At 41.3% G+C, this 25,227-nt stretch overlaps 1 protein-coding gene and 1 long non-coding RNA gene across 3 annotated transcripts in view; one reads left to right on the plus strand and one right to left on the minus strand.

Annotated features, from left to right (window-relative positions):
* The window catches only part of nectin3a (nectin cell adhesion molecule 3a), a 52,478-nt gene extending 35,785 nt beyond the window's left edge, over positions 1-16,693 (plus strand). For both annotated transcript variants that reach the window (XM_032545313.1, XM_032545315.1), the window contains exons 5-6: positions 4,092-4,243; positions 9,329-16,693. In XM_032545313.1, coding sequence (XP_032401204.1) covers positions 4,092-4,243; positions 9,329-9,984 — 808 coding nt within the window. In that variant the 3' untranslated portion in view covers positions 9,985-16,693. The remainder of the gene's footprint in view (positions 1-4,091; positions 4,244-9,328) is intronic.
* On the minus strand, positions 8,538-23,915 carry LOC116707768 (uncharacterized). The gene is made up of 3 exons (XR_004336567.1): positions 23,561-23,915; positions 21,887-21,891; positions 8,538-8,549 (listed from the first exon to the last, which is right to left on the minus strand). It is a non-coding gene; the product is annotated as an uncharacterized LOC116707768 (long non-coding RNA).
* Positions 23,916-25,227: the final 1,312 nt, after the last annotated feature.

A 25,227-nucleotide genomic window follows, 5' to 3' on the forward strand; every position in this document is an offset into this window, starting at 1 on the left:
ATGTTGCAAAGCTTTCTGCATGAGAACGTTCAGCCCATTTGCACATCCATTTTAGGTTCAGCATCTGAAGCAGTTATTCTATTAAAGATTTGTAAAATGATTCACTGTGAAAAAAGAAAAGAAGAAGACGACTTAAAATATGTTGATCTTTTATTCCAGGTGCACAATCTCACATGCAGTTAATTTGTGTACATTTCTTCATTCGAAGAGAAATCATTTTTACAGTTTCTATGAAACGAATAAAGCATTTTTGGTCATTTATTATCCTCTCTAAGCTAATCAGTGTGTGGAGGAACCTTTTCCTGGAGGTTAAGTACGACATGATTCAGAGAACAATTTCTCCTTTTTTTCCTTCATGGCATAGGGAAGATGGTGTAATGATTATTTTAGTAATCGATTATTCTGACGATTAATTGATTAATCAGATGAAAAACTGGCACATTCTGCAATTTTTCATTTGACCACTTGCACATTTTTAAATAAAATATTAGAAATACATTAAAAGATTGAATTAAGCATAACTCAATTCCTTTTCTAAAAGAGAAAATAAACATTTTATTGCCTAAAATTCAATGACATCTCATTCCTTTAGTGAACACTGATCATTTGTAGCAAAGGATGCATCTACAGCTAAAGAAATACTTCTGACAGTGAAGTCAGAAGTATTTCTGACTCAGTCTTTTCTGCTTGACTACATCAATAGTGTAGGGCTAATCTGATGCCTAATTTTCAACTAACCAATTAATAACTGGAAAGCAACCGGTGCCTAACAGGATATTTTTTTATTTACAGAATTTGAGCAGTGTCAAACTTCTGGGTAGAACATATTTACAGACAAAGAAGGTTTTTTTTAAACTTAAATGCAAAATATATAGATTTCTTGTACAGTTTTGGGTTAATTACTGCTTTCAGTACGTTGTTCCTTCAACAAATTGACTTTTTTTTAGTCCGTGTAGTCTAGTTAACAATTTCTCATTTACTAAATTAGTCTATGATTATTTCAATAATCGATTCTTCATGATTAATCAAATGAATCGTTTTAGCCTTTGAATCGTTTCAGCCTTAGCTGTGAGCCTGTTTCTCTTGTAGATGCCTTTTGTACCGGGACATTTTATGTTAAAACTGGGAGGACTTATGTCTTTTAATTGGGAAATGATTCACTAAAGAGAAGACCAGACACAGGAGAAAGAGGAATGGGCAAAGATTCTTCTATTTGGATGCTGAAATCTCATGAAATATTGTAGAAAATAAACCAAGTGCTTCCCTGTTGACAGAATGTGGGTTTGTACTGGGTATTCACATCAACTGTATCGTTAACTGTGGCAAACATGATTTATTGTAATTTTAATTTTTTTTGTCGAATTGATAAAAATTCTGATTCTAAATCCTTTATTATGCATTGATAAAAGGTTATTCCAAAGATTTTACAGAGGGGTGCATATTTTGAAATACTTAGGCACTTTAAATGAAAGCTTGCTAAAGGGATTCTTGACATATTACAATGTCGCTAAAATAAAGTGCTGCACACATCCAGAGTTGGTTTGAGTTATCCAGGATCTCACTAATACTTCCTATTAGAGCTACATTCTCGAAAAGGCCCCAGATACTCATCATGTGAAACTGTCTCAGCAGGTATGGAGTCTGGAAAAATGTCCTAATATATAAATTCACAATCCCCTAAAAACTTTTGAGATGTTGTTAAATATTTCCCTGTTGTATAACATGACAGTAAACACTTTAAGAATCATATTCAGGTTAAATCTTCCACTGGAGTACAGTAAAAACTTCATTGAATATATTGGTAGTTTGAGCTTGTTGGCAGCTAGCAAATAAGAAGATGCCAAAATCTGCAAGTATTTCTGATATATGCAGACCAAAAAATATGTTCCACAACGTCAAAACAAACATGACGTGGGAGACAGGCAGCAGTCATTCCAGATTGGCTAATTAAACCTGCCTGGCTGTAAAAGAAGAAGTTTGTATCTATAAATTACTGATAGTCTCACCCTGGAGCCTGGACACTGGAGCTGTTGCATGTAGTGCTGAACCCTTTGGGAAGACTCCCTGCTATAAATAAAAGACTCTAAACGGTAGTTCCCGCTTAAAGCAATCGGCCTGTTGGCAGCTTTCCGTCATCATTAAAAGCTTCATGCTTACTGTTTGCTCTGGCGGGTCTGACCTTTTCTGCTTGCTGTTCTGTCACAGATTTTAGCTGAAGCTGCTTTATATCCACAATATTACATCTATGAAAATCTTTTTTTTTGTTAATTTGTGCACAGATTGACAATAATGTAAATAGGGATGATTGTATCATTGTTGTTGTGTTTAAGTTAATTGTGGTTGTCTATTAGGATTTTGTAAAACATGTTGATACTGTAGTATACTGTAGGTGAATACTGAATTTGCGTGAGGTGATTATTAGTATATTTTTCACTTTACTAAATTCATTGTCCAGACAAATCTCTTTCACCGATGTTCTCCTGATGTCTTCTACATTATTGTAAAGCTCTTATTGTGAAAGTTTGACACATACTGTGTGTTAAGAAATATGCAGAGGTGATTAGTGTTGTTTTTTATTATTACTTATTCCGCTTGGTAAGAATTTGTTTTTCATTTTCTGCAAATTAGGTAAAGAAAAACACAAAACTGTGCTTCAGTCAGAGACGCACTACTTTAACTTATTTTTGCTGAGGTGAAAGTAAAGTATTTTTTTAAAAAGCGAGTCTGAATAACTGATCATAACATCTGATTTAATATTTAAAAATTAAATCAGACCGGCACAAGTTTTGTGTACCAAATTCTGGTATTTTAAAGACTAAAATGAAAAAAAATAATTCCTAATTGTTTTTTTGTTTTTAAAAAAAATAAAACACAAAAAGTTAAGACTTACTGTAATGTTTATATACATTACGGTACATCCAGTGACAATAAATAATGTTTACTTTATCTTTTTGATCTAAACATGCCACGACAACAGGTCCAGCAGATAAAACATAGCATGAGAACAACAACGCTTGTATAGAAACAAAGTCTCTCTTGTGTGTCTGGTTCTTCTTTAAATGAAATAAGCTTGTTCTTCATTTAGTTACTCTCAGTGGGTAGAGTACCCAGCGATTTTACTCAAGTAAAAGTAGCCATACTTCATAACAATATTAAGAAAAAGTGAAAGGTGCAGTGTAGTAAAACTAGTGCTGAACATTTTTTTTTTATCCCAAAATGTTACTCACTCCCAAAAGTGTTCGTATATTGTGAACACTTATTTTGTGGAATAAGTGTTCACAATATATAAACACTTATTTCTGTTTCTGTGCTGTGTTGACGGTGTTAGCAGGATACAAAATGAAGTTAGAATGCTCAAAAAAACCAACTTATTATTACGATATTGTTTAGCTGGCTAATCCTAAAAATCTTATCAGCTGGTTACATGTTAAACAGACCAACCAGGGTCTGATTCTGGAAAACTGTTTCCTGCTGCTTGCTAACCTTCTTAGCATTAGATCCAGGTCAGCTAAGTGGAGGTGACTGCTAGCTGAAAAAAAATTGAAAATTTAGATGCATCATTTTGAGCAGGATAAAACCTGGTGTCATATTTGAATTCTATCATTGTGCTTTAAAAGTTAGAAATCTGATGTTCCTTCGTTTGCCATTTGCCTGTTTAGGATTGTATTTGAAACGTAGTCAATTACAAATTTATTGATGGAACTTGACTTAATGTCGTGTTTTGATTGTTGCTTCTATGTTGCATTGTGTTTCTGTGTTTGATATGATGTAAAGCACTTTGAAATGCCTTGTTACTGAAATGTGCTATACAAATAAAATTTGATTGATTGATTGATTTAATCAACCTACAAGTTAACTAATTTAGTGTTGTTGTTTTTTTTGCCTAAACCCTGACGTTATTTCAGGGTTTAGGCAAATGTAAGGGACTGTAAAAACAATTTCCTTACATCTGAAGGAAGAATTCATGTAATTTATCTGAATAGTTACCAAAGTACAACTGAATACAAGATCGATTCGGTTGGATTTTTCTTTTCAGTTTTTGTCTGTTAAATGGCACAGACTAAAATATGTCGCCTCTGGTTTCTGTGCAGGTTGGATGGAGCCATGCCGGAGGGTGTTAAGATTTCAAATAACAGCCTTTCTTTCACACGCCCGCTAGAGCGCAATGATTCTGCAATCTATCGCTGCGAGGTGACTAATGACATTGATCGCAGCACTCACAATGTCAACTTCTGGGTTCAAGGTACTTTTTAACTTTTTTCTCACAGTTTGGTTACATATTACCTGATCTTCTCAACTTTTTTGTTTTGTTTTGCTTCAAGTTTTTCTCATGTAGGATAAAATTCAGTAGTTAATGTCCCTAGAACAACTAAGCTTCAGTGTAAATGTAAATGTCCCTGCCAGGATCCACTTTCACACGTCCCCGGCAACAGAGGAGGAGCACGGGCCGCAGATAAAGAGTATCAGGACTGAACGTTTCCAGTGTTGTGGTTTTGGCAACATTAGATGACTCAGATAAGAAAGAAGCTGTTTATCCCTGCTGGTTCAGCAAAGTATTCACCCATGTAGCCTTTTTACTGGGCTTTGTTAAGGTCAGGTTACACAGCAGGACATAATGAATTGGGTTGAGAGATTTGCAGCACACAGAAGTCTGTGTTTATACTCCATAAAACATCTTTGTTCAGCAGTAGATTGTGCCCCTACAGCACTGGTGCACCAGCAGCTCTGATTATTTAGCTCAGCTCAACACCTATAGATTAAACTGTGAAGTAATGGGAGAGTGGAGTTCACTGACTCTCCAAACAGGATTTACTTTCATTTGAATTTGATCCTGTTGATGCAATTAGAAGGCTTTGTTCACACATCTTATTTTTTTATATATTTGGCAATGTTGCAACCGCAAACCTCTCTTAAATTTGTAAGGGTTTTTTGTTTAGAATTTCTGTGTTCCTTAGTTTCTATTCGTGGATTACATTAGCTCTGTTTTACCGTAATCCCGTCCCATAGTTGCTTTAGTTTTATTATCTTCCTAATGTCTAGTTATTGGTTAATGTTAGATTTATTTTCCTAGTTACTCAGTTTAAGTGCTCTCCTTTGCCTCTGTGCCATTTTCCCTCTCTCTCCTCAGTTTCCCTTCCGCTCTCTCCCCTCACACTGCAACCCTTTTTTAATCACCTGTTCCTTGTTCAGGTAATCAAGCTCACCAGTAAATATACAACTCATTCTCAGTCACTTCTTGCTGGTTCCTCTCATTATATCCCATTACTTCTCCTTAGATTCCAGACTGTAATTTTTCCCTGGATTCCTGTTTTTGTTTTTCTCTGTCTCCATGTTATTTTTGTACGTTTTATTCTTCATTTTTTTATTAAACATTTTTCATCTACTTGCTGCCCCTGCCTTTCTGCGTTTGAGTCCAAATGCTCCTGCAGCTCCACTCCTCCCACACGACTCCAACACTCAGCTCCTTCAGACTAGCCAGCAGCAATTAGCATCTGGTGGAACTGAGCATCTGCTGAGCTCATTATAGCAGCTACTTCTCAGTGAAAAGCTGGTCAAAACATTGTTAGTAGAGGAGGGTTAATGCAGGAGCCATGTTGTTATGACTCCATGAAAGCAGAGTTTCAGAAAGAGCGGGAGTTTTTAAACAAGACAAATTTCCTTTAAGTCATATTAGATATATACAGTATGTCAAATAAAACAAATGTTTTATAACAAATGAAGGCAACATAGTAACTTCATAGGGTTATATACCATGTGCCTGGAAAATACATAATATTTAAATAATGTTCATATGTGGAAATTGTTGTGCATCTCTTGACTGCATTACCTAAATCCAAAAGGTTGCACATATTTAAAATTATTTCAATAAAGTGCCACAACATACCGTAGATTTGTCTGTATGTGTCCATATAACTAACAGGCTAATCTGAACTGTTTTCTAATCTGAACTGAATTTCTATTAGACAGAATGAAATATCTTCTTTAAAAACCACAACCTCCATGTTCTCCATTGCTCAGTATCGCTGCTAACGACATCAGAGCATCGACCACAGCTTCTCCGTCCTCAAGCCCCACCCATGTTTCCACTTTCCTGCCCGTATTCACACCCACCGTAGCGAGGAACGTACTCTAATGGAGACACTCCCAACTTGACCAGAACCAAACCAGACATTAACCGGTTAGAGTGAGACTCGACAACGGAGAAGCAGCAAAACGGTTTATGAAGTGGAACGTAAAAGATACATCAGCCGACATGTGTCAAAATGTTCAGGGGGGCACGAATACTTTTTGTGATTTACGTCACGATGAAACAAAACCTCTAGAAAACTCAGCTGCTCCCATCTGTTTCCTGTGTTTTTATTAGGTTGGGTTCATCATTATAAAGTTAGGGCGTGGATCCTAAGAACTCTCCATTGCTTGTGTTGCTTTATTTTTACTTTTCCTCACTCCTTAATTTTCTGCTTCTCTTCAACAGTAAACCCCAGTTTTGAACTTTGCTTTCCTCTAACTATCACAGTCTTTCTGGCTTCTCCGCCGTTGAGAGACCTTGAGGAGTCCCGAAAGGCGCCGCCGGGCTCCGTCTGCGAACGGCCTGCTTTGGGAAGTTCCTGCTCCGAATGAAAGCACAGCTGACATCCTGTCCAGAACGGACTTGCACTGAGCAATTATCTTGTTTTTCTTGTCAAATCTGGAGTGTTGGGCATGCATTCTCTTGCCTCCATCCCCTGTGGAGATGACCCGTTTGAGCTCAATAATACTCCCTGCCCCCTTCAAGCATTTCACATTCCCATTTCGTCTTTGCAGCTTTGTGGTTTCGACCCACGTCGCTCACGGTCAGCTACATGGATTTCTAGTCCCTACATGAAATTATGCTAATTGAAAAAGCAAAGTGAACTGAAAGCGTTTCAGTTCACCAACCTTATTCTGGGTCTACCTTTGCTTTCCCTCTGATCCCTGTGTGCAATTTCAGGTAATTAGATTCTTACTCAACCAATTGTGGCAATAATTCTGGCTCCACAAAGGCCCAGACTGTGTTTTAAATGCACTCAGGCTTATGATCTGCCTGTCAACCCATCAAGTAGCGTTAGACCTGCAGGCTCCAGGTCAGCGTAGAGACACTTAGCGTGACCTTGAGCTCCAGGCAGCACTGATTGTGTTCAGAAGAGCTGAAGGACAAAACCAGATTCAGGAACGTTGCATCGATCTCCCCAGGTTTTGTCTTCTCACATATCTTTCCTACGGCTGGTTTTAGAAAAGGAAGCAGGTAGACCATCTCTGTCTGTCTCTCATCCCGACACAGTCTGACATTGAACACTTACAGCATCTCCCAAAACTATTCATTCTGCTCCTTCACATTTTTATTGCATTATTATGACAACATTCAGTGTGTTGTGTTGATACTGTATTCGTAAGGAACATGATAACATGGTTTCAGCTTTTTTTAAAGAAACAAATAATGTCTTGATGGTATAACTTTGTTTTCAGGACTTCATCGCATACTTAGAGCTACCTTATGTTGCAGTTGGAAGTCTCTTAGTAGAAAGTTTCTACTAGATTAACTGCTAGAGATTTTAGGATGTTACCTGTTCTTCTTTGCAATTAGCCTAAGATCGGTAGGATTGGATCAAGAGCCTATATGTACATTGATTTGTCACAGATTATCAATTGGCTTTAGCTCTGTACTTTGACTGGGCCCTTGTAACACATGAACATGCTTTGATCTAAAGAACTCCCTTGTCTTTTTGTCTTTCCGGAAGCTGAACCAGTCTGAACCAACCAACCTTAAATCTGTATATTCAGGCAAGGGCTGGGCAATAAAACAATATCAATATCTATCGTGATAAGCACGTGATCAATATCAATAGAAAATGGGTCAAAAAGAATGTTAATAATTGCACTGAACTCCTACATTCTGGGGGATGTAAGCAGAGGACAGTTTTTAGCCGCTCGACCTCTCATGGCCAGCGAAGCTAGCTACTTGGCTGCATCAACTCACTCACTCACTCTTTGGTTACCTAGCAACAACCTGCTGAATAACATGAGCAGTAGCATTTTCCTGTTGCCCCCAAAATACCCTGGTATACTTCACTCCTCTGAGGTCCGCACTCACTCACTGCGGACGTCCACCCGACACGTCCACACAAAGTAAATGTTTACGCCCACGTACTCGGTGACGCACCTGTTGGCACAGGAAGCTGCTCAGCAGGAAACAGCACTCACATTGAGCTATTTCGTAGGCGACACCAAGTTGATACTACAGTCAGCACAACCAGTCGCAAGGACACGTATGATGACTGCCACGCTCTGCTGCCCTGCTGGAGAAGAAACATGGATAGGTGTCCGACCAGCTCATCAAACTTGCTAGTATCCATTTGGATTGTGGGAAATGAAGGAACTTGTCACAAGAAATGTATGCAGTGGGTGCACTCGACTATGAAAGCTCAACCATCTGTGATTCACAGAATACACACAATGTGCCTGAGTATGTTGGAGCAGTTTCAGGTTTGACCACCGTGCCTCATTGCTGCTTAAAAATAAAAAAGATTGGGCTGGAGCGAAAGGAGAAAATGAGGACAACCGCTTAAGAGGAAATTGTGAATAAAAGAGGAAAGGTCACATCACCAGTTTGGCAGTATTTTGAATACTTAGAACAAAAACCAAAGTAGTAATCATTGATATTGAGAATGCTTACATTGACACGTTTCTCAGCCATATCACTCTGCTCTAATTCAGGCTGAGGTTCAGTGTTAGTTTTCCTCCACAAATAACATTTTGCAAGTGGGTCAAAATGTTTGCTCAAGTCTGACCAGAATATCTTCTTTCACATTGACTGTGTCTCCTACATGGCTCCTAAAAAGCTATAAACAGGACTTCTAAAGGCTTTCATTTCACTTTTCCGTCATAGCCAGATTTATAGGGTGAATTGAGTATCGGTTGTCCAGTCATCAGTTTCCCACATGAGCTGTAGATCTCTACACCCTGTCAGTCTGTCAGTGTGGATGGACATAATACTGTTCAGTTGATCATTTTTATGCCACTTCACAACTTCACATTACTATGAGTTGACACACTACGTCCCTGTAGCGTGTCAGTGTAACGTGACAAAATCTGGTAAACATAAAGGTTGTGTACATTTGCTGTACAGCGCTGCCTTAAATTTGAGATCTTCAGAGGAAGCTCCGACTCTCCACAGTGTTATAAATTCATATAGCAACCATATTTGCTTTGTCAGTTGTTACAAGAGACAAAGCGCAGCCTTCCTCTGCTCCAGTTTTTATGACTCTGCTCTCACTCCATTCGCTGTCTTTTCTCTCTGTTTCACCTGCAGATCCCCCCCCCACCACTGCGGCCCCCAGCACCACCGCCTCCCCCATCCGCTACGCGTCCGGAACCGGAACAGACATGGACCGCCGCCGAGCCCTGTTCACCTCCCCCACCCTGGCCTCGGTCCACGACAGCAGCTTGGGCACCATAATCGGCGGGGCAGTGGGCGGCGTTCTCTTCCTGGTCCTCCTGCTCATCCTCGGGGGCGCTTGTTTTATGCGCCAGCGCAGGACCTTCAGAGGGGACTACTACACCAAGCAGTACCTGGGACCCTCCGACATGCAGAAGGAATCTCAGATAGACGTCCTACAGCCGCACGAGCTGCAGGAGGTTTACGGGGACAAGACAAGCAAGGGCAGCCAGGAGCTGAAACCCAAACTGGGCGGGGACATCATTTACCCCGACTACACTCCGGAGCGGAAGGACAGGGACGACTGGAACGACAGGGGGGATGGCCCCAGGGTCACGAAGGAGGGGAACTATTACCCAGATCACTACAACAACCAAAACATGCACCCCTGCGGGCCTCCCGTGCACAGCCCCATTGTTAACAATGGCTCCCCCTACCTTCCGGAGGACTGCTACGAAAACGGTACAGACAGCGACTACGTGTCACACATGGACGGATCTGTGATTTCACGCAGAGAGTGGTATGTGTGAGGACAACTAGGGACAAAACGGCGAACATCCAAATGGGATTAAGTCAACAAGTGACAGACTTCAAAGGATGCATCGATTTATTTAAGAAGCAGAAATTAAATTTATAAGCTTTTCACATTGAGCTTCTTGAATGGTTTTGCTCCGCCTTGATTGTAACCACTTAACCTTAAGGATGTTTTCTGGGGATTGTACTTCCGAGTTTGTAGCGATGAGCTGCAACGAAGCTGGAACGCCTCAAAAGATATGACCTGTTTCTGCTTTGGCCTCCAGTGACGTGTCAAATCAATGTGAACGAGGTTTTGTTGCCCTCTGGTTTGTGTTTGCACCTGTTTCGTACACGGTCGGCTGTTCCACGCCCTCGTTGGCCAAGTATTTATTCCGCAGACTGAACGGGCTTTGCTCTCCTGAAGCCTCACAACTTCTGCCGCGTCTAGAAAAGCTATCTCATGAGAGTTCGTTGTGCATTTTCACACACAAGTGAAGAGTTTATTATGGCTGAAACCAGTATTTAAAGCAAATTATATTGCATGCTTTCTAAAAAACAAAGGTATCATTAAGTGAAAGGGAAGTTTACAAGATGAAAAGGGAGACTTGCTGGCGCGTCGTACAAAGGGTGAAGCAAAGCAATGGATCTCAGTATGTAGCAGTGTAGGCATGGGCCGGTATGAGAGTCTCAGGGTTTCCTAACTGGAGGGAAAAAAAATACTAACATAATGCTATTTATTCAGAAAAGTAAATTATATGATTACTTTCATTTAAAAACAAAAAGCAACAATTTTTGTAATTTAGTGGTAAAAATGTAACCTCCGTTTTCTGTAAAAATTTATTTATTTTATTTTTTTTTTTACATATTTATTCAAAGTGTTGCTATGTCGTGACAGCATAACATGAGACAGACAATCTTTGAAAAATTTTGGCCCCTCCCAGTCGTCCTACTGCCATCTGCAGAAGAGCAAGGGGGAGAATGTGAGCAGCGTATACACAAGCTTGATTCACTGCGCTAAGACCCTCCTCCTGGCTCCGATTGGCTGAGTGGGAGCGGTGTGTTTCTGCAGATGGCTGTAGGACCACAAGGAGGTTGTGGAGGAGCTTGATGTTTTCCTAGATTATCTGTGTTAGGACATAGTAGCAGTTTGAACAAATGTAAAAAAACTTTTTTTTTATGAAAGTGACATTTTGCAGCTTTAATACAAGAGGTGGCACTCAGTTTCCTTTAAATGAGGGAAAAGCGTTGGAGTTTTTTTTTTCAGCCAGCTGACTGGTAGGGCTTAGCAACAAGTGCACTAGGCTGCCCCTCCTGCACTTGTTGCTAAGCCCTACCAGTGCTGTGCTCTCTTTCTTTCTCTGGCATCGTTTTGAAAAAGCTTTAAACAAATTTTCTTTGTCATTTTAAAGTGTTTTTAGAACCCTGTTCCACCCTGATCGCGGTACCAGCCCATGCCTAACACACACCCTGACCGACATGAACAATGTTTGGTATCATAGCTCAGTCATCAGCCGTTCACCATGTCACCTACACACTTAAGAGATCAGACACTGTGGAAAACACCTTTACTGTGTCAGCTGCTCCCAAAACTTTAACACCCACAGTTGTCATAGCAACAGCATTTTTTATTTTTTTCTGGTAGTGCTTTTTTTATTTTTTTAGTTCAAAAGAAGTGTGCAAATCTCAGGTTGCTCTTTGAAGCAGTTTATTCAAAATAAGTTCTGCCACCAGAATCTGACTTTAAGTGTGTCAGACGGTCAAACCCTCTCAGTCTGTGGAGACGTGCAGCACGTCACTGGCAGCTCCTCCTGGTCCTCCAGCTCCTCCTGCTCCTCCAGCTCCTCCTGCTCCTCCAGCTCCTCCTGGTCCTCCAGCTCCTCCTCGTCCTCCAGCTCCTCCTCCAGCTTCCTCTCCTTGTCGCTTCTTCGAAAAACTCAAACGGATAAGCTGATGAAAAAGCGATGATTGCAAGCATTGACTGTGCCTGACTTTACGCAGAATAATCAATTTTGTTTCAATCTTCGCTCCGCCTGAACACTTATCAGCTTCGGCTTTGCTTGGGCTTTGTTTTTTTTTGTTGTTGTTGTTTTTCTACCTTAGAAATCACAAGCACATATCTGCCAGAAGCTCTTGTTATTTTGACTAAGTGCAGGAGACAGAAGAGTTTTGACCTGGTTCTAAAAGTGGAGCAGGGAAAGTCAAATCTGTTAATTATTGTCTATTTTGTTTTCTTCAGTAGCCATACTTTAGAAGTGCTTTATTCGCTGAAAGTGTCAGTGAACTCATTCAGACTGTTGTCTGGTTTCGATCATTTGCTCTCAGTATTTTCAGCCGCCCCAATATTTACAACGGACTCTCCCATCAGGTGAACACCGACATGGTTTAAAGTCTAGTGTTAACTGCAGATTGTGATTCCCACATTCTGTTTCTGAAAACTTCCACATGCCAATGCAGATTGAGAACTAAGAAGATTTAGTTCACATAATAGTTTTCAAAATACTTCCTTGTTCCTCAGCCATTAGTTATTTATGTTTGGGATCAGTAGTGATGTAACATGTGAGAGAGCTACAATAATATTATACTAGGGATGCACCATAAATCGGCACTAGCATCAGTTACCAGCCATAACAATATTAATATTGAATGTAGGCCCAAATTGTTGTACCTGTGCATCCCTTTAAAAACAGTTTACTAAAGAATTTGAAAATAAAAATAAAATAGTCATAGACTTCTCTTTGGCATCTTAGTGCCTTTAGTACTAATAGGATCAGTCTGGGATCCTATTCAAAAGAATTTCAATCCTTACATTTTGTCCGAGACTTCCAGAAAACATTTCCAAATTCAGCATTTTCTATAACATTAAAAACTCCAAAGAACCAATCAGAGCGCCTGTGGTGTGTTCTCTTCAGCCGTCTTCCTATCACTTTAAAATGATTCCCTGGTTCCTATAACTCCGTTCTGCCGCTGTCTTCACTTTCAAACACCTAGTTGATGCTGAAAATAGCTTCCTAGCTCTTCCTTACTCACTAAGAACTTCCACACCAAAGAGTGTTGTCAGCACATCTTAGCTCACCAATCGGAAAAACAGTTTTTCTTTTGAAAGTCGGCTGATCACAAGGTCATTCAAGCAGAAAATTATCTCAATCTCAAGTTGTGTAAAACTGAGGTTTGATAGTAACTGAAACCAAATCTACTGATATGGTTATTGACATAAGATCATGCAGTCATAAAAAAAGCGCAGCTCTGTTATTAAACTTCTCAGTAAGTTTCAGAACCGCCCCTGTTTCCCTGCTGAGGCCTGATAGCTCTTTTCCGTTTTCCCTCCTGAATATTTTCAGATTTCTGTCTCTCAGACCAACTGGCCATTAAAGTTTTGTTTTTTGGGGTTTCTTTTTTACAACTGCAGATCAAAGGAACCTGTTATAAATACCAGATGCGAGTGATACGGCTGTCATCATCTGACATTATGTGGGCTGCGTAAACCACCAGCAGTTCTGCTGCTGCTGCTCGTCGCTCCGCCGTCGCGGCTCAGGATCTCCAACTCGCAACAAAAAGAGAGGCAGAAGTGGCAAACGGATCCCTGGGAGTTCTTAGTTTTGTTTGAAAATAGGATTATTGAGATGTGAGCAGCTGACGTCACTGCAGAGCATGCTGTAATGTTGGGGTTTGGCTCCTCTCGAGGATGTGGAGCGGCCATGGAAACAAGAAACTTAATCTGCGAGTTAAAAAAAAAAAAAAGAGAGAAATCTGAAGCGTGGAGGTCAGGGATGTATGTGTAATGGCTCCCTGTGGAAGAGATACATGTTTCTTTCTTTCCCCACAAGCAGCATTTCTTGTGAAACTAAGTTGAAACAAAAGAGCTGACATCATCAGCGATCTCATCCTTTCCTGCTTGGTTCGTCCCGACACTTTTCCACTCAAAGCTTTAGCGTTGTTTCCTCAGGATTGATACAGAGATCAGTGGCCTTTGCCAAGTCTCACCGCAACCAAACAGAAAGGAAAATCTTTCTTTTGCCAAACAAGTGTTGGTATCAGACAAGAGCAAAACACAGCTATCCAAAACAATCTGGTTCTTTCTGACAATGAACTTTCACCCTTTAAGTCACAAATTACCTGCCAGAGCTGCAGAGTCATGAAATCACTTTAATAGAACCTGTTTGACACCATGAACTGGTCTAAGATTGAATGAGAAACAATTTCACTGAGATCTATCAGCCTTGAAAAAGTGACAGTCATGTCTAAGGCTTTGGGACTCCAGCTAACTATGCTATCACATATGGAGCTGACATGGAACAGTGGTGAACCTTCCAGAATAATGTTTAAAGCTATCCAGGCCTCAGTAAACTCACTTAATGTGAGCGTTCATGATTTCATCATAACAATCAAACTGAGTAAAAATGACTTTCACAAGAACTGAAAAGAACACTAAACCCTCTCACATTAGAATAATATAGTCACCTTCCTAAAATAAAAGTCGGTGTCAATTTTCAACATAAGTGTATTTTGGTTTTGGTTTTTTTGGGGGGGGGGGCTTGCCTAAACAATTTTTTGACAAAACCAGGCAGTGATTTGACTTGGGCCGTTATTTTAGGAAGGTGACAAAATGATAAAACCAAAGACTTTTAGAAGGATATTCTGTGAGCTGGCTAAATAAAAGTGGAGCTTCATGGAGGATGTGGATCCTGTTACTTCTGCTTTTAAACGAATAAAATGCTTGATAAAAACAACAACAAGCAGCCCTCAGATGTTTGTAGTGTGACGTTCGGGTACAGTCCTTCCTGCTTCAGGACCTGACCGTCTTGCTGAGTTTGATTGAACCATGAACCGAGCACAACAGCTCAAGGCAAATGTTAGCGACAGTTAGCGACCCTAATAATCAATGGAACCTTATGCAGAAGAAAAATAATTAGCAAAATTAATACAAAAACCACAAAAGCAAGTCCACCTCTAAATGGCACAAAGCAACAAATCAAGTGAAGTTTTTTTGGAATGCCCTGATCAAATTCTGGTCTTTAATTCAATTGAGATGTTGTGATGTTAACTTAACTCTCCCGCGGTCGTACGAGACAAGGTCCATCAAAACCCTGCAAGTTTTTTACGCTGTGCGCAGTTTGGCGGGGTAGCGCTGACCCTGGGTTTTATTCATGTGTGGTTTCGGGAACTGACGATCTGACCGGACAACCCTCCCCAACTCACCCCGCTGTCCGACCGTGGCGTGCTCCTCCTGAGCATGGCGGTAAGACATGAGACCACAGGTGGAGGGTTAAGTAGCCCATTTGTGCTCCAACACCATATGGGGCGGCCAAGTTAAAAACAAACCTGCAAAGAAGAGTGGACCAAAATGACTCTAGAGGCGACGTGAAAGACTTTACCGCTGGTTGCTGCCAAAAGTTCTTGAAGCCAAAAGCAGCAAACCAGCTCTTAAGTTTAATAGGCAATTCCAATTTTTGATTTAATAAATAAAATTACTTGTACAGAAAATGGATGGATGGCTGGATTATTATTATTGATCTTATCTTAGTCGGATATAAAAATTTGTTTGATTGAGACGTTTTTAATTTGACCAAACAAAGCTAAAACCAGAAGGCGTACGTCGTAACGGATTCAGGTCGAGGCCTTCGTTTTTGTCGGGGGGTGTTGGAGGATTTGAAAGATTTCCGGCGCACGTCTCCACCCCTGGTTTTCTCATGGCACGGCTCCGGGTCGAAGGGTTTAGATGTCTCAGAATAAACTGCTTTAATCAAGGCTCTCACTCGCGCCGTCGCCACACATCTGCCACTGCGGCCCCACATGGAAGGAGCCGTCCTCACCTCAAAACCTTCAGCTTTTTAATCAGCTTTTATGCCCTTCAGCCTCGGTTTGGGTTTTAAAGCAACACTGATTTAATGGATGATTTTTCTTTTTAATTTTTATTTGTTTGTTTTCCCTTTTTGTGTGTTTTTCGGTTTCTTGCTCACCAACTGGTTGCATGTGCAGCTACTTGCTGCCAGTTCCATCACTAATGTTTATATTACATGTACATATTAGGTCTAGTATTGGCGTGGGATTAGTTGTTCTCTGTCGTTCTGGGTTTGTTCTGGACTCCCTTACTGAATAGCTGGTGCCTTAAGTGGGCTGAGCAATGCACAGAAACTTTAAAAGCTGACAGATACTGAAAGCATTAATGTAAAGATTATTATTATTATTATTATTCAAAAGAGGGCAGATGTGCCTTTTTTTTAATACGTATGCCAACTTTCATATTTAAGATTTGCTGTTGCCAAGGCAGCAGAGTTGACAAAAGGTTTGTTATCATGCCTTACAGAGTTTAAAAAGGACACATGTAACAAGTTGGTTACTGGGAAAATTGTAATAAAGCAATGTTTCACTGGGAATTTTGGCGAGCCAGGTTCATAGAAAATATTATTTTCCTGTAAATATGCTGGCTTTTTTATTATTATTATTATTATTATTATTATTATTATTGAAGAAAAATCTTCTTTTTTTTGTATGAGGTCGGTAATTTTCACAGACTATTAGTTATCTTACGAGCTTTCAGCGGGCTCCTGCCTCGCAATAAGGCAGAGACCCGGTTTTCACTGCATTTTGTATGGAGAGTCGCTGATCAACTGTTTTGTACGGCGTTCTGCGAATGATTGAGGTCTCACAGGAATCAAGAGACGAGCGGGTGGTAGATTTTCTCTTCTGTTCTTTCGTTTGCAATAAAAACGTCATCGTTTTCACCTCCACGTCTCCTGGAGTCCTGCTTTCAGAGAGCGTGTTTTGAATCTCTTATAATTTGCTCTTTTTTCAGTGTCTAAGGAGTGGCTCGGCTCGGAGCTCAAGAGTGTAGAGTTTAGATTTAGGTGCCACAGCCCTGCAGGTAAGTGTTTGACTTTGAGGTTTATGAGGTGAATCTTTTTCCTTTGTTATGCAGTCGATCAAAATGAAGCAATAAATTTGAATTGCTCGTCTGTAGATGTGCTTTCCGGTCCTCTTTTAAGGAACTCGTTTTTTAATCACTCATTCACCTATTACTCTACGCATGTTAGGTACTTTTTTTTAATGTGCTACAGTAATGATTATTTACATTACAAACTATTTGAGGCCTGACTCATCTGAGCTGGAGTGTTTGTGTTTTCCAGTTTTTCTCATCATTGCCGTTTGACCTTGGAGTGTGTTTGCTGGGATGTCGACTCCTGGGAAGATTGGCAGCTGTCCTACGTTTTTTTTTTTTCCCCCGGCATAATTCGCTCTCCTTCACTGTAAAACGGTGACCTTCAGTCATCATGGGTTTGAAAATGGCCTTGCATCCCAGGTTGATGGGCTGCATCACTGAACTCCTTCATGGCCTCTTTTCTACTTCACATCCTGACAACACACACCTGTGTGTTCCAGGTCAAAACCCCTGCTTCCATAGAGATCGCAGTTAACACACGTCACGTTTAGTGGTGCGGCACATTTCATCAACAAGGCCTTTCAAAGCGCTTTGTGACCAATTCTGAAACAGGCAATAAACATACTCTGTCAAATTCCATCATTAAGATTAATCATCGCCAAACACATTGATCAACGTTCCAGCTATTAATCAAAGGCAACTCTAAGCAGGTGAGTCTCCAGCCTCGATTTGAAGGCTTGATATCTGGTTCTGGGGATGCAGAGCTGAACCAGAACCAGAAGACCTGAGAGGTTCTGGACAGCAGCAGCAGATCTTAAATGTATTTTTTGTGCTAAGCTGTTCAGTAATTTATAAACTAACAGTATTTTAAAGTCTATTCTCTGAGCTACAGGAAGCCAGTGGAAGGACTTTAAAACTGGGGAGATGTGCTCTGTCTCCGTATCTGTTGTTAACATCGGGTCAGTTTTACTTGTCGGTCCGATGCCAACATGTTAAAAAAAAAAGACTAATACCTCTGTGAATGCTGACATATCGCTAAACAGACTGTTTTTTTTAGATTAAGATGAATTTGTAGTCATTTTAGGAAGACTAAAAAAAGACTACCACACCATTTTTAGGTAGTCTCTGATGGGTGAGATGCTGGACTCAAACAAAGGAGGAAATTTATATTGCTGTTTAATGTCTGCATCCCAACAAACTGTCACCATTAATCATTTTGCCTCTTTTAATGCTCCTCCTTCTCGTGGGGTTCTGCAAGGCTCCGTTTTCAGTCCTCTTCTATTTTCACTTCATTGGCTGAGCAGTCAGAGCCATCCTTCCACTGATCAGCAGTAAACCTACAGACCTACTTTCCTCTGATGCCCTCATGACTTTATTTTTAGGTGCTTTTGGTCTCCGTATTTGGACGTTTTAAAGTATTTTCATGATTATTTAATCAATAAATGAAATAAAAATAAAAAAACAACCTTTTCAGAATGGACCTTAAATCACAATAGCAGCCCACGCTCTCCATTAGCGCTGAAAGCAATTTTTTCAGGTCACTACAGGAAGAAACATACTGAGTTTTAATAGATTAAAGCTTCGCTGAAACATTAATCCAGTCTGGTGACTATTGATTTCAGTTGGGTGTGACAGACTAATGATTAGCAAAGTTAAATCTCTGTTTTATGGCCAAGTGAGCCGAACAGTTAATGTGCATAAAGTCAAACGTTCCTTTCATATCACCTAGTGCAGTTCACCGGGTTCAGTCTTGTGTCTGACATGCTTTTTCTTTATGTTGCTGGTCTGGCTGAGATAGTTGAGTCCAGTTGCTCGTTTCTCCATAAACAGTCCTCCATCCTGGATTTTATTCAGTCGTTCACACAATAATCTGATCATTATTTTAAACCTCCATGATCTTTTCTCCCACATTAGTTTTTCTGTTTCTTGTCCAATAGTTATTACCTCCTGCTTTCCTCTCATCAAATAAACCATTATTTCCATGTTGCCATGATTCACACGTTTTAGTCTCAAAACACACAAGAAAAGCAAGATTAGAGATCCAAAACTTGTTCATGATGTTTTTATGTTTTCACAATGTAAAGCACTTCGAACGGCCTTGTTGCTTAAATGTGCTGCTATACAAATGAACTTGAATGATTGACCATCATGGCTTTTAGTCAGCTGTGTGATTTTGCGGATCCTGTAGAAAACACCTGATCCTGGCCGCACGTCCTCTGACTGGAGCGTCCAGCTTCAGTCATCAGAGGAAATGTTGGCGTTGATCTCAATCAACCAGAAAGCAACTGGCATTGATTTGAGGTGTGATTTTTGTCAACAGTACAAAAGAGTAAATCAACTTGTTTTGATGCTACCTCCCAACAACAACAAAAACAAAAAAAGCCAGGACTGTCCCTGGACTGCTAACCGCTGGTGGATCAGAACAAAAGGTGACAGAATGGTGATTAAAAACAGAAAGTCGGCGCCTTTCTCTTTGTTTGAAGTAGAAGTCACCGAATCCGGAGAGCATCGGTCTCTGTCACCTCCAGCCTCTTCCACGGTTCACACCCTGCGTAGAGGCTAAGTGACCCGTCGAACGCCGGCTCTCCATCCCGTCCACATCAGCACCCTCTTCATCACCGGCTCACCCAACTCACGGCGGCCACCCACATCCACCCTCTGCCCCCTCCCACCCCCTCGTCACCTGTCACTCCTCGGAGATCTGTGGTTTTCGAAACAAAACTGTGAACTTCTCACACTGAAATTGCGCCCTGAGAACACTCACATAGGAATTCTCAATGGCATCCCTAATCCAGGCCCTCCTGCTCTAAGTGCACGGCACTAATCCCCCAGAGTTAACCTGGCTTTGGAGGCGCGGCGCCCACAGTGTCAGAAAGGGTCGCTCAGGAAAGGTGACAATCGTCCCCTCCGGTCCAGATTAGGAGGCAGGAGAAGAAACCAGATACATAATCGCTTGTGGCATGCTAGGGGGAGAAATCTGCCCTCTTTTCTGGCTTCAGCGTGCGGCTCTGCCCCCGGTACACTCGCTCTGTTATCACCGCAACTGGGATAACCCCGGCCTAATCCATCACGGTTAGCATCTGCGTGTTTGTGCAGGCAGGGTGGGTAAATAAGGCCGTGTTGGTGGGCTTGGGTTACGGCTTGTTGTCCCTTCTCTTTCTTAAGTCTTGAGCAGATGGCTGCAAAGGAGTGGAAGGGACAGGGGTGGGGGAGGACATTTCTTCTTTTTCTTTCACAGGTAATGAATCAGTCAGCAAATGTGTTTGGTTTTGTTGCCTCGTAAAACAGCAGCGGGTCCTTTCAGCGGCCTTTAAAGACCCCACCCTAAGATCTCCACGGCTTTTTTTCCCCCCCTAGTCTTTCACTCAGCAGCGTTGATCACATATGTCGCTTCACACCACATACTGAGAGGGAGGAAGAGAGAGAAACGTCCACCTCTCCAAAATCTGAAGCCACCAAACAGGACCCGGAGCATCAGAGGGGAGTTCACATCAAAGGCGGTTGCTGACTGAGCTGCAGCGACAAGTTGTTTGAGCTCACGGGTTCGGAAGTAATGAAAATGTCGCAGAGGGCGGGAGAGCGCGGAGCAGCTAAAACAAACCTGTTGTCACACGGCCCCCGCGGCCCCCGCTGGTCTTTGTCTCCATGCGACGCGTTGGAGGCTGAGGGACGGCAGCGGCCTGTGGGAAGGGAGTCCCAGTCACAGGTTTGAAGTCTGTTCATGTGGACGAGCGTCTCATTTATGTCGAGGCTTCAGTGGATCTGTTTCAACGCATAACCCAATGAAATAAAACAACAGCAAAAGGCCGCAGACGGATTTTAGTGATTGAATTCAGAAACGTCTTGGTTCGGTTGAAGTGAACTCTGGTGCGGTTTGAATGAGCGTGTGAATGCCAAGCAAATGGAAGACGGCTCTAAAAGCAGGGAAGTGGACTATAGAGAACCCCACCAGCTAAAAATGCAACAACTGTTGCAATTTTGGTCCCCAATCAAACAGAGGTGAGAAAACCCTCTGAAACTCATTATTCAGCCTCGTTACACGCAGTGATTTATTTCAAGACTTCATTTCTGCTCATATTGATGATCATGGCTGACAGCACAGGTGTACAAAGTCAGTTGGTGTCTTGTATGTTTCAGTTTGCTTCCTGGTTCATCAGCACAACTTTGACGTGCTGAGGAGATAGTTGGACCATTTGGATCAGCAGCAGAGACACGTCTAAGACTGGCAGGACACACAGGACCAGACCTGCACACCCACGGCTTACAGCTAAGAAAACCCAGAATTCATTTTCTCTGAAAATTCAACTAATAAAAAGTTATTTAATGGCTGATGTTGTCATGGGAAACACTGCTGCCTGGACAGGAGTCCAGAACACAGTGATGGACAGCAGGGTAAGCCACAAACAGACGTTGTAAGAGTGCTGTCTGTTACTGGGGTGCTGTGGTGGCGCAGGGGCAAAGCACGGCCCACGTTAAGGCCTTAACCCTTGTAGCGGTGGTCGTGGGTTCGATTCCCTGCCTGGCGACATTTGCCGCATGTCTTCCCCCTCTCTGATTACCCTGTTTCCTGTCAAACTACTTTCAAAATAAAGGCCACTAGAGCCAACAAAACCTTTAAAAAAAATAGTAGTGTCTCTTATTGTGATAATGGAAGCTGGATTGGAAAGACAATGTGTAATAAGAAGGAACACAAGGAACAGAGACAATGTAGCTGGAGTTTATGCTTTAAGAGCCTCCATGCAAGAAAAAAAAAAATCAAGATATAACATCAAACATTCAGTTCTTTGTTGGGATGGGTTTACTTCTTGATGTGCAGTATTATGTTTTATCTCTGGAAAACAAAGTAGTTAAAATCTGTATTCGCTGGCTGAGGAGGTGATGTCTCTGACCCAGATGTTTGCCATACAAAATATATGACTTCTGCTTGCTTTTTATTACAGTTTTTTGTTTTTGTTTTGTTTTTATCAAAACTCACCTCTGAACAACAGCTTTAAAATGACCCCTACACTTGCTGAGCCTTAAAGTCATCCATAAAACACTCTAACTAACTTGAGCATCAGGTTTTGTTCCAGCACCCAGTTCTTACCTCGGCAACAAAAGATGGAGGGAAAAACCCCCCAAAAAACTTCAGGTCTCTATTGAAGTTTTTCTTCAAGTGTGCGGTCGCACAACGAGGTTTGCATTGTAATGTTAAACAGTGGAGTCAGTGTGTGTAACCAGCATGGCAGACACAATGGAAGCTGTTTGTTTACTTTCTGCTAAAGCTAAGAGGGCAAAAAAAACAAAACAAAAAAACTCTGAAGAACCTTGTGGTGAAGCCAGAATTAGCAGCGGTGCTGCATCACCTTCACACCACACATCTGACGCGTCTGCAGCAGAAACGGACAAGAGATCGCAGTGCTGTGACAAAAAAAAAACAACCTTTGTGTGGCAGGCAGGCAGGGTCTCCTGTGAGACCCCACAGCAAAGACAATGAAGGTTTTCATGGATGAGCCACATTGTTGCTCCAGACTCAACCGGAGGCCATTCACTCAGCGGATCCTGTGGGCTGCTTCCCGGCCCCACTCTGCAGCCACGGAAAAGAAGAAGAAGAAAAAAAAATGTAGGGTGCATTTCTCTCTGCTGACTCAAAAAGTTTTCCACAGACAAAAGTCCTGAGAGCAGCAAGTTGCTTTTTCCCCCCATATAATATAAAATTTAAAAAGGATGATTTTTTCATTCTTTCTTTTTTTTTTTTTTACAAACCAAAGGAAAATATCCATATCCGACCATCAGTAACGCCCAGTGCTGTAGCATTCATCTTTATTAAAGTGAAAAGTGGAACCAGGTAGGCCCGGACCCCCCCCCCCCCCCCCCCCCCCCCCCAGCCCCCCCTCTCCCCCGATGGATCAGCTGCTAATTGGGCTGGCGGCGCGCGACCGGCTCTGATCGGGATGGGTGGGCGGTCACCTTACAGAGCGGTGACGACCCGGACCCCCACATCCTTCTGCATTGTTCTGCAGAGCTGGAGCAGATATAATCTTCAGTGAATTTTAATCCCGGCCAAAAAATGAGAGAAAGAATAAAAAAACAATGCTGCGTTCCCTGGGAAATTTGTCTGCGAGGGACACGTAGGAAAAGGCAACAAGAAGACGCTCGTGACCAGAACCGCAGATCGACCGGCGTGATTCTTTTGTGGAAACTGTTGAAAGATTTGTGGCGCGAAGGAAGTTCAGCCACGCCGTGTTCTTCTGGGTTTGGTGAACATTATTCAAGCAAAAGAAAAACATAACGGAAGCTGCTGGTAATTTTAAAAAAAATTTAAAAATGGCACCAACTTATAAATTTCACTGACCGCAGCTGCGTTTCTAGTGATCACGTGACATTTCAAATATAAATTCTCAAAACAAACAAACAAACTTTCCTTTATCGATAAAAAAGGGGTTTTTTGCCCATATAAAAATTGATTTATCTCTGCAACCGGATGTTACTACTGGCGCATACCACGAAGAAGATGACAGGAAGTAGTTGGAAGATCATGGCGTCATGTTTTTTTAAATGACTAATTGCTTGAACACACTTATTTGTTTATGATTTGAATTGTGTTTCTTGTTAAATGGAAATGGCAATTGCGAAATTGTATTTTTTTTTTTGTCCCGAAGTTACAGATCTGACTCCCCGACTTCCCTTAACTCCCTTCATCCAACGTGCCAGAAGCTGTTCACCTTGGAGACCTGCTGGGTGCGGCCTGGCGTGAGATTTACACCTTCTCCCCCGGATTTTCATGAATACCAACAAAGGTTTTGCAAACATTTGTAATGAAATGCAGCTACAGACAAATCCATTAGACTTACAGTTTGTATTTGCTGAGGGAAAATGTGGACAGAGAAATCTTATTTTGGTTTTAGTTTGGACTTTCATGGAGCTCCTGCTGCTGAAATCTATAAATCCCTCATTTAAAAAATGTTTTTTTGCAGAGGGAGTCAAACATTTGTAGTTTTTGTCAGTCATTAGATGACCATCCGGTGGACTTCTCTTGTTTCTTGAATTCATTTCACTTCTCATCCAATCAGCTGAAATTAGAGGTTAGATCGGAGAGATTTACTTCGGACACACATTTAAGAGTGACTAATACAGAGAAATCAGTAACGGTTCAAATATTGTTTTTAGACTTTATTATTAACTCTGCTGCTCAGGCACTACAGACGGAAACTAGCTTCATCTAAATCTGGTGCAAAGCGTCTTTTATTAATGTTTTTTGCACATTGTCCCTGTTTTAAATAAACTATAAAACTACAAGTTGTGAATTATAAACCTCTTACATATCGCTTCGAATACACTCCTCTGAGAAAAGGAATACTCTTACTGACGCCATGGTAACGGTACATGAGAGAGGAAAATATTTACATAGATTTTAGATTAAAATGATGAAACACAATTTAAAATCTCCACGTTCTCCTTTTTTCTACAACAGACACTACAAAAGTCTTTCACTGGCATTAGGGAGGCTAAACTTTCTACGGTAACTTCTCATATTCACAAGTCGACTCTGTTGCCTCCTGCAGATGAAGACATTGTTCTCTGGTGACATTGACCGTCAAAGGTACCATCGCATGAATTCATTTGGCGCGTTTGAGTCCAAATGATGATTGAAACATGAACAATCTTTATTGTTCATCTTTGTGGCTATTTTATAAGACCCTTCTATAAACGTCAAGACTGTGCCATTCTATTCATGCTATGCTACATGCTAGTAATGTGCTAGTAATGTGCTAGGCGTTATTAGTAACGCGCTAGCTGTTACAAGTAACATTCTTGTAACATGCTAACTCATGCTAACTAGCTGTTATGCTACAACCATCTCACAACATGAATGCTAAAGCTAGTTAGCATGGCCACTGATGATGGCAGATAGTTTAAATGTAACAATTAGTTGTTTCTCTGCTACTGACACACAGAGCAGTGCATACATGAACATGATTGACAGCACTAAGACCCTCCTTCTGGCCCTGATTGGTTGTTTCTGACTGGTCAGGTATTTTTCTACAGATAGCAATTCTAGCACTTGGTGGAGGATCTCAATCTTTTCACAGATTATCTGTCCCATATTATACTGTCAGAACATAATGAATGTTTTAACAAATCTATTTTTGCAAAATGTGCATGCTGCAGCTTTAAAGAAAACGTTATCTTTTGTGGAGCATGACCTGTCCCACAGTGACTCAGACGGCCCGGCTCCCTTTAACTTTCTGATTGTGGTAAAGAAAAAAAAAAGACTTTCTGCTTGCATGTCCCTTCCCTGTGTAAGTTCCCACCTGCCCGTCTTCATGCTTGTCATTTATTCTCTGCTTCCTCTGTTGTTTATTTTTAGTTTTGACGCTCTGTTCCCTTCACCTGCCTG

The sequence above is a fragment of the Xiphophorus hellerii genome, chromosome 18, assembly GCF_003331165.1.
Source record: "Xiphophorus hellerii strain 12219 chromosome 18, Xiphophorus_hellerii-4.1, whole genome shotgun sequence".
Taxonomy (NCBI): domain Eukaryota; kingdom Metazoa; phylum Chordata; class Actinopteri; order Cyprinodontiformes; family Poeciliidae; genus Xiphophorus; species Xiphophorus hellerii.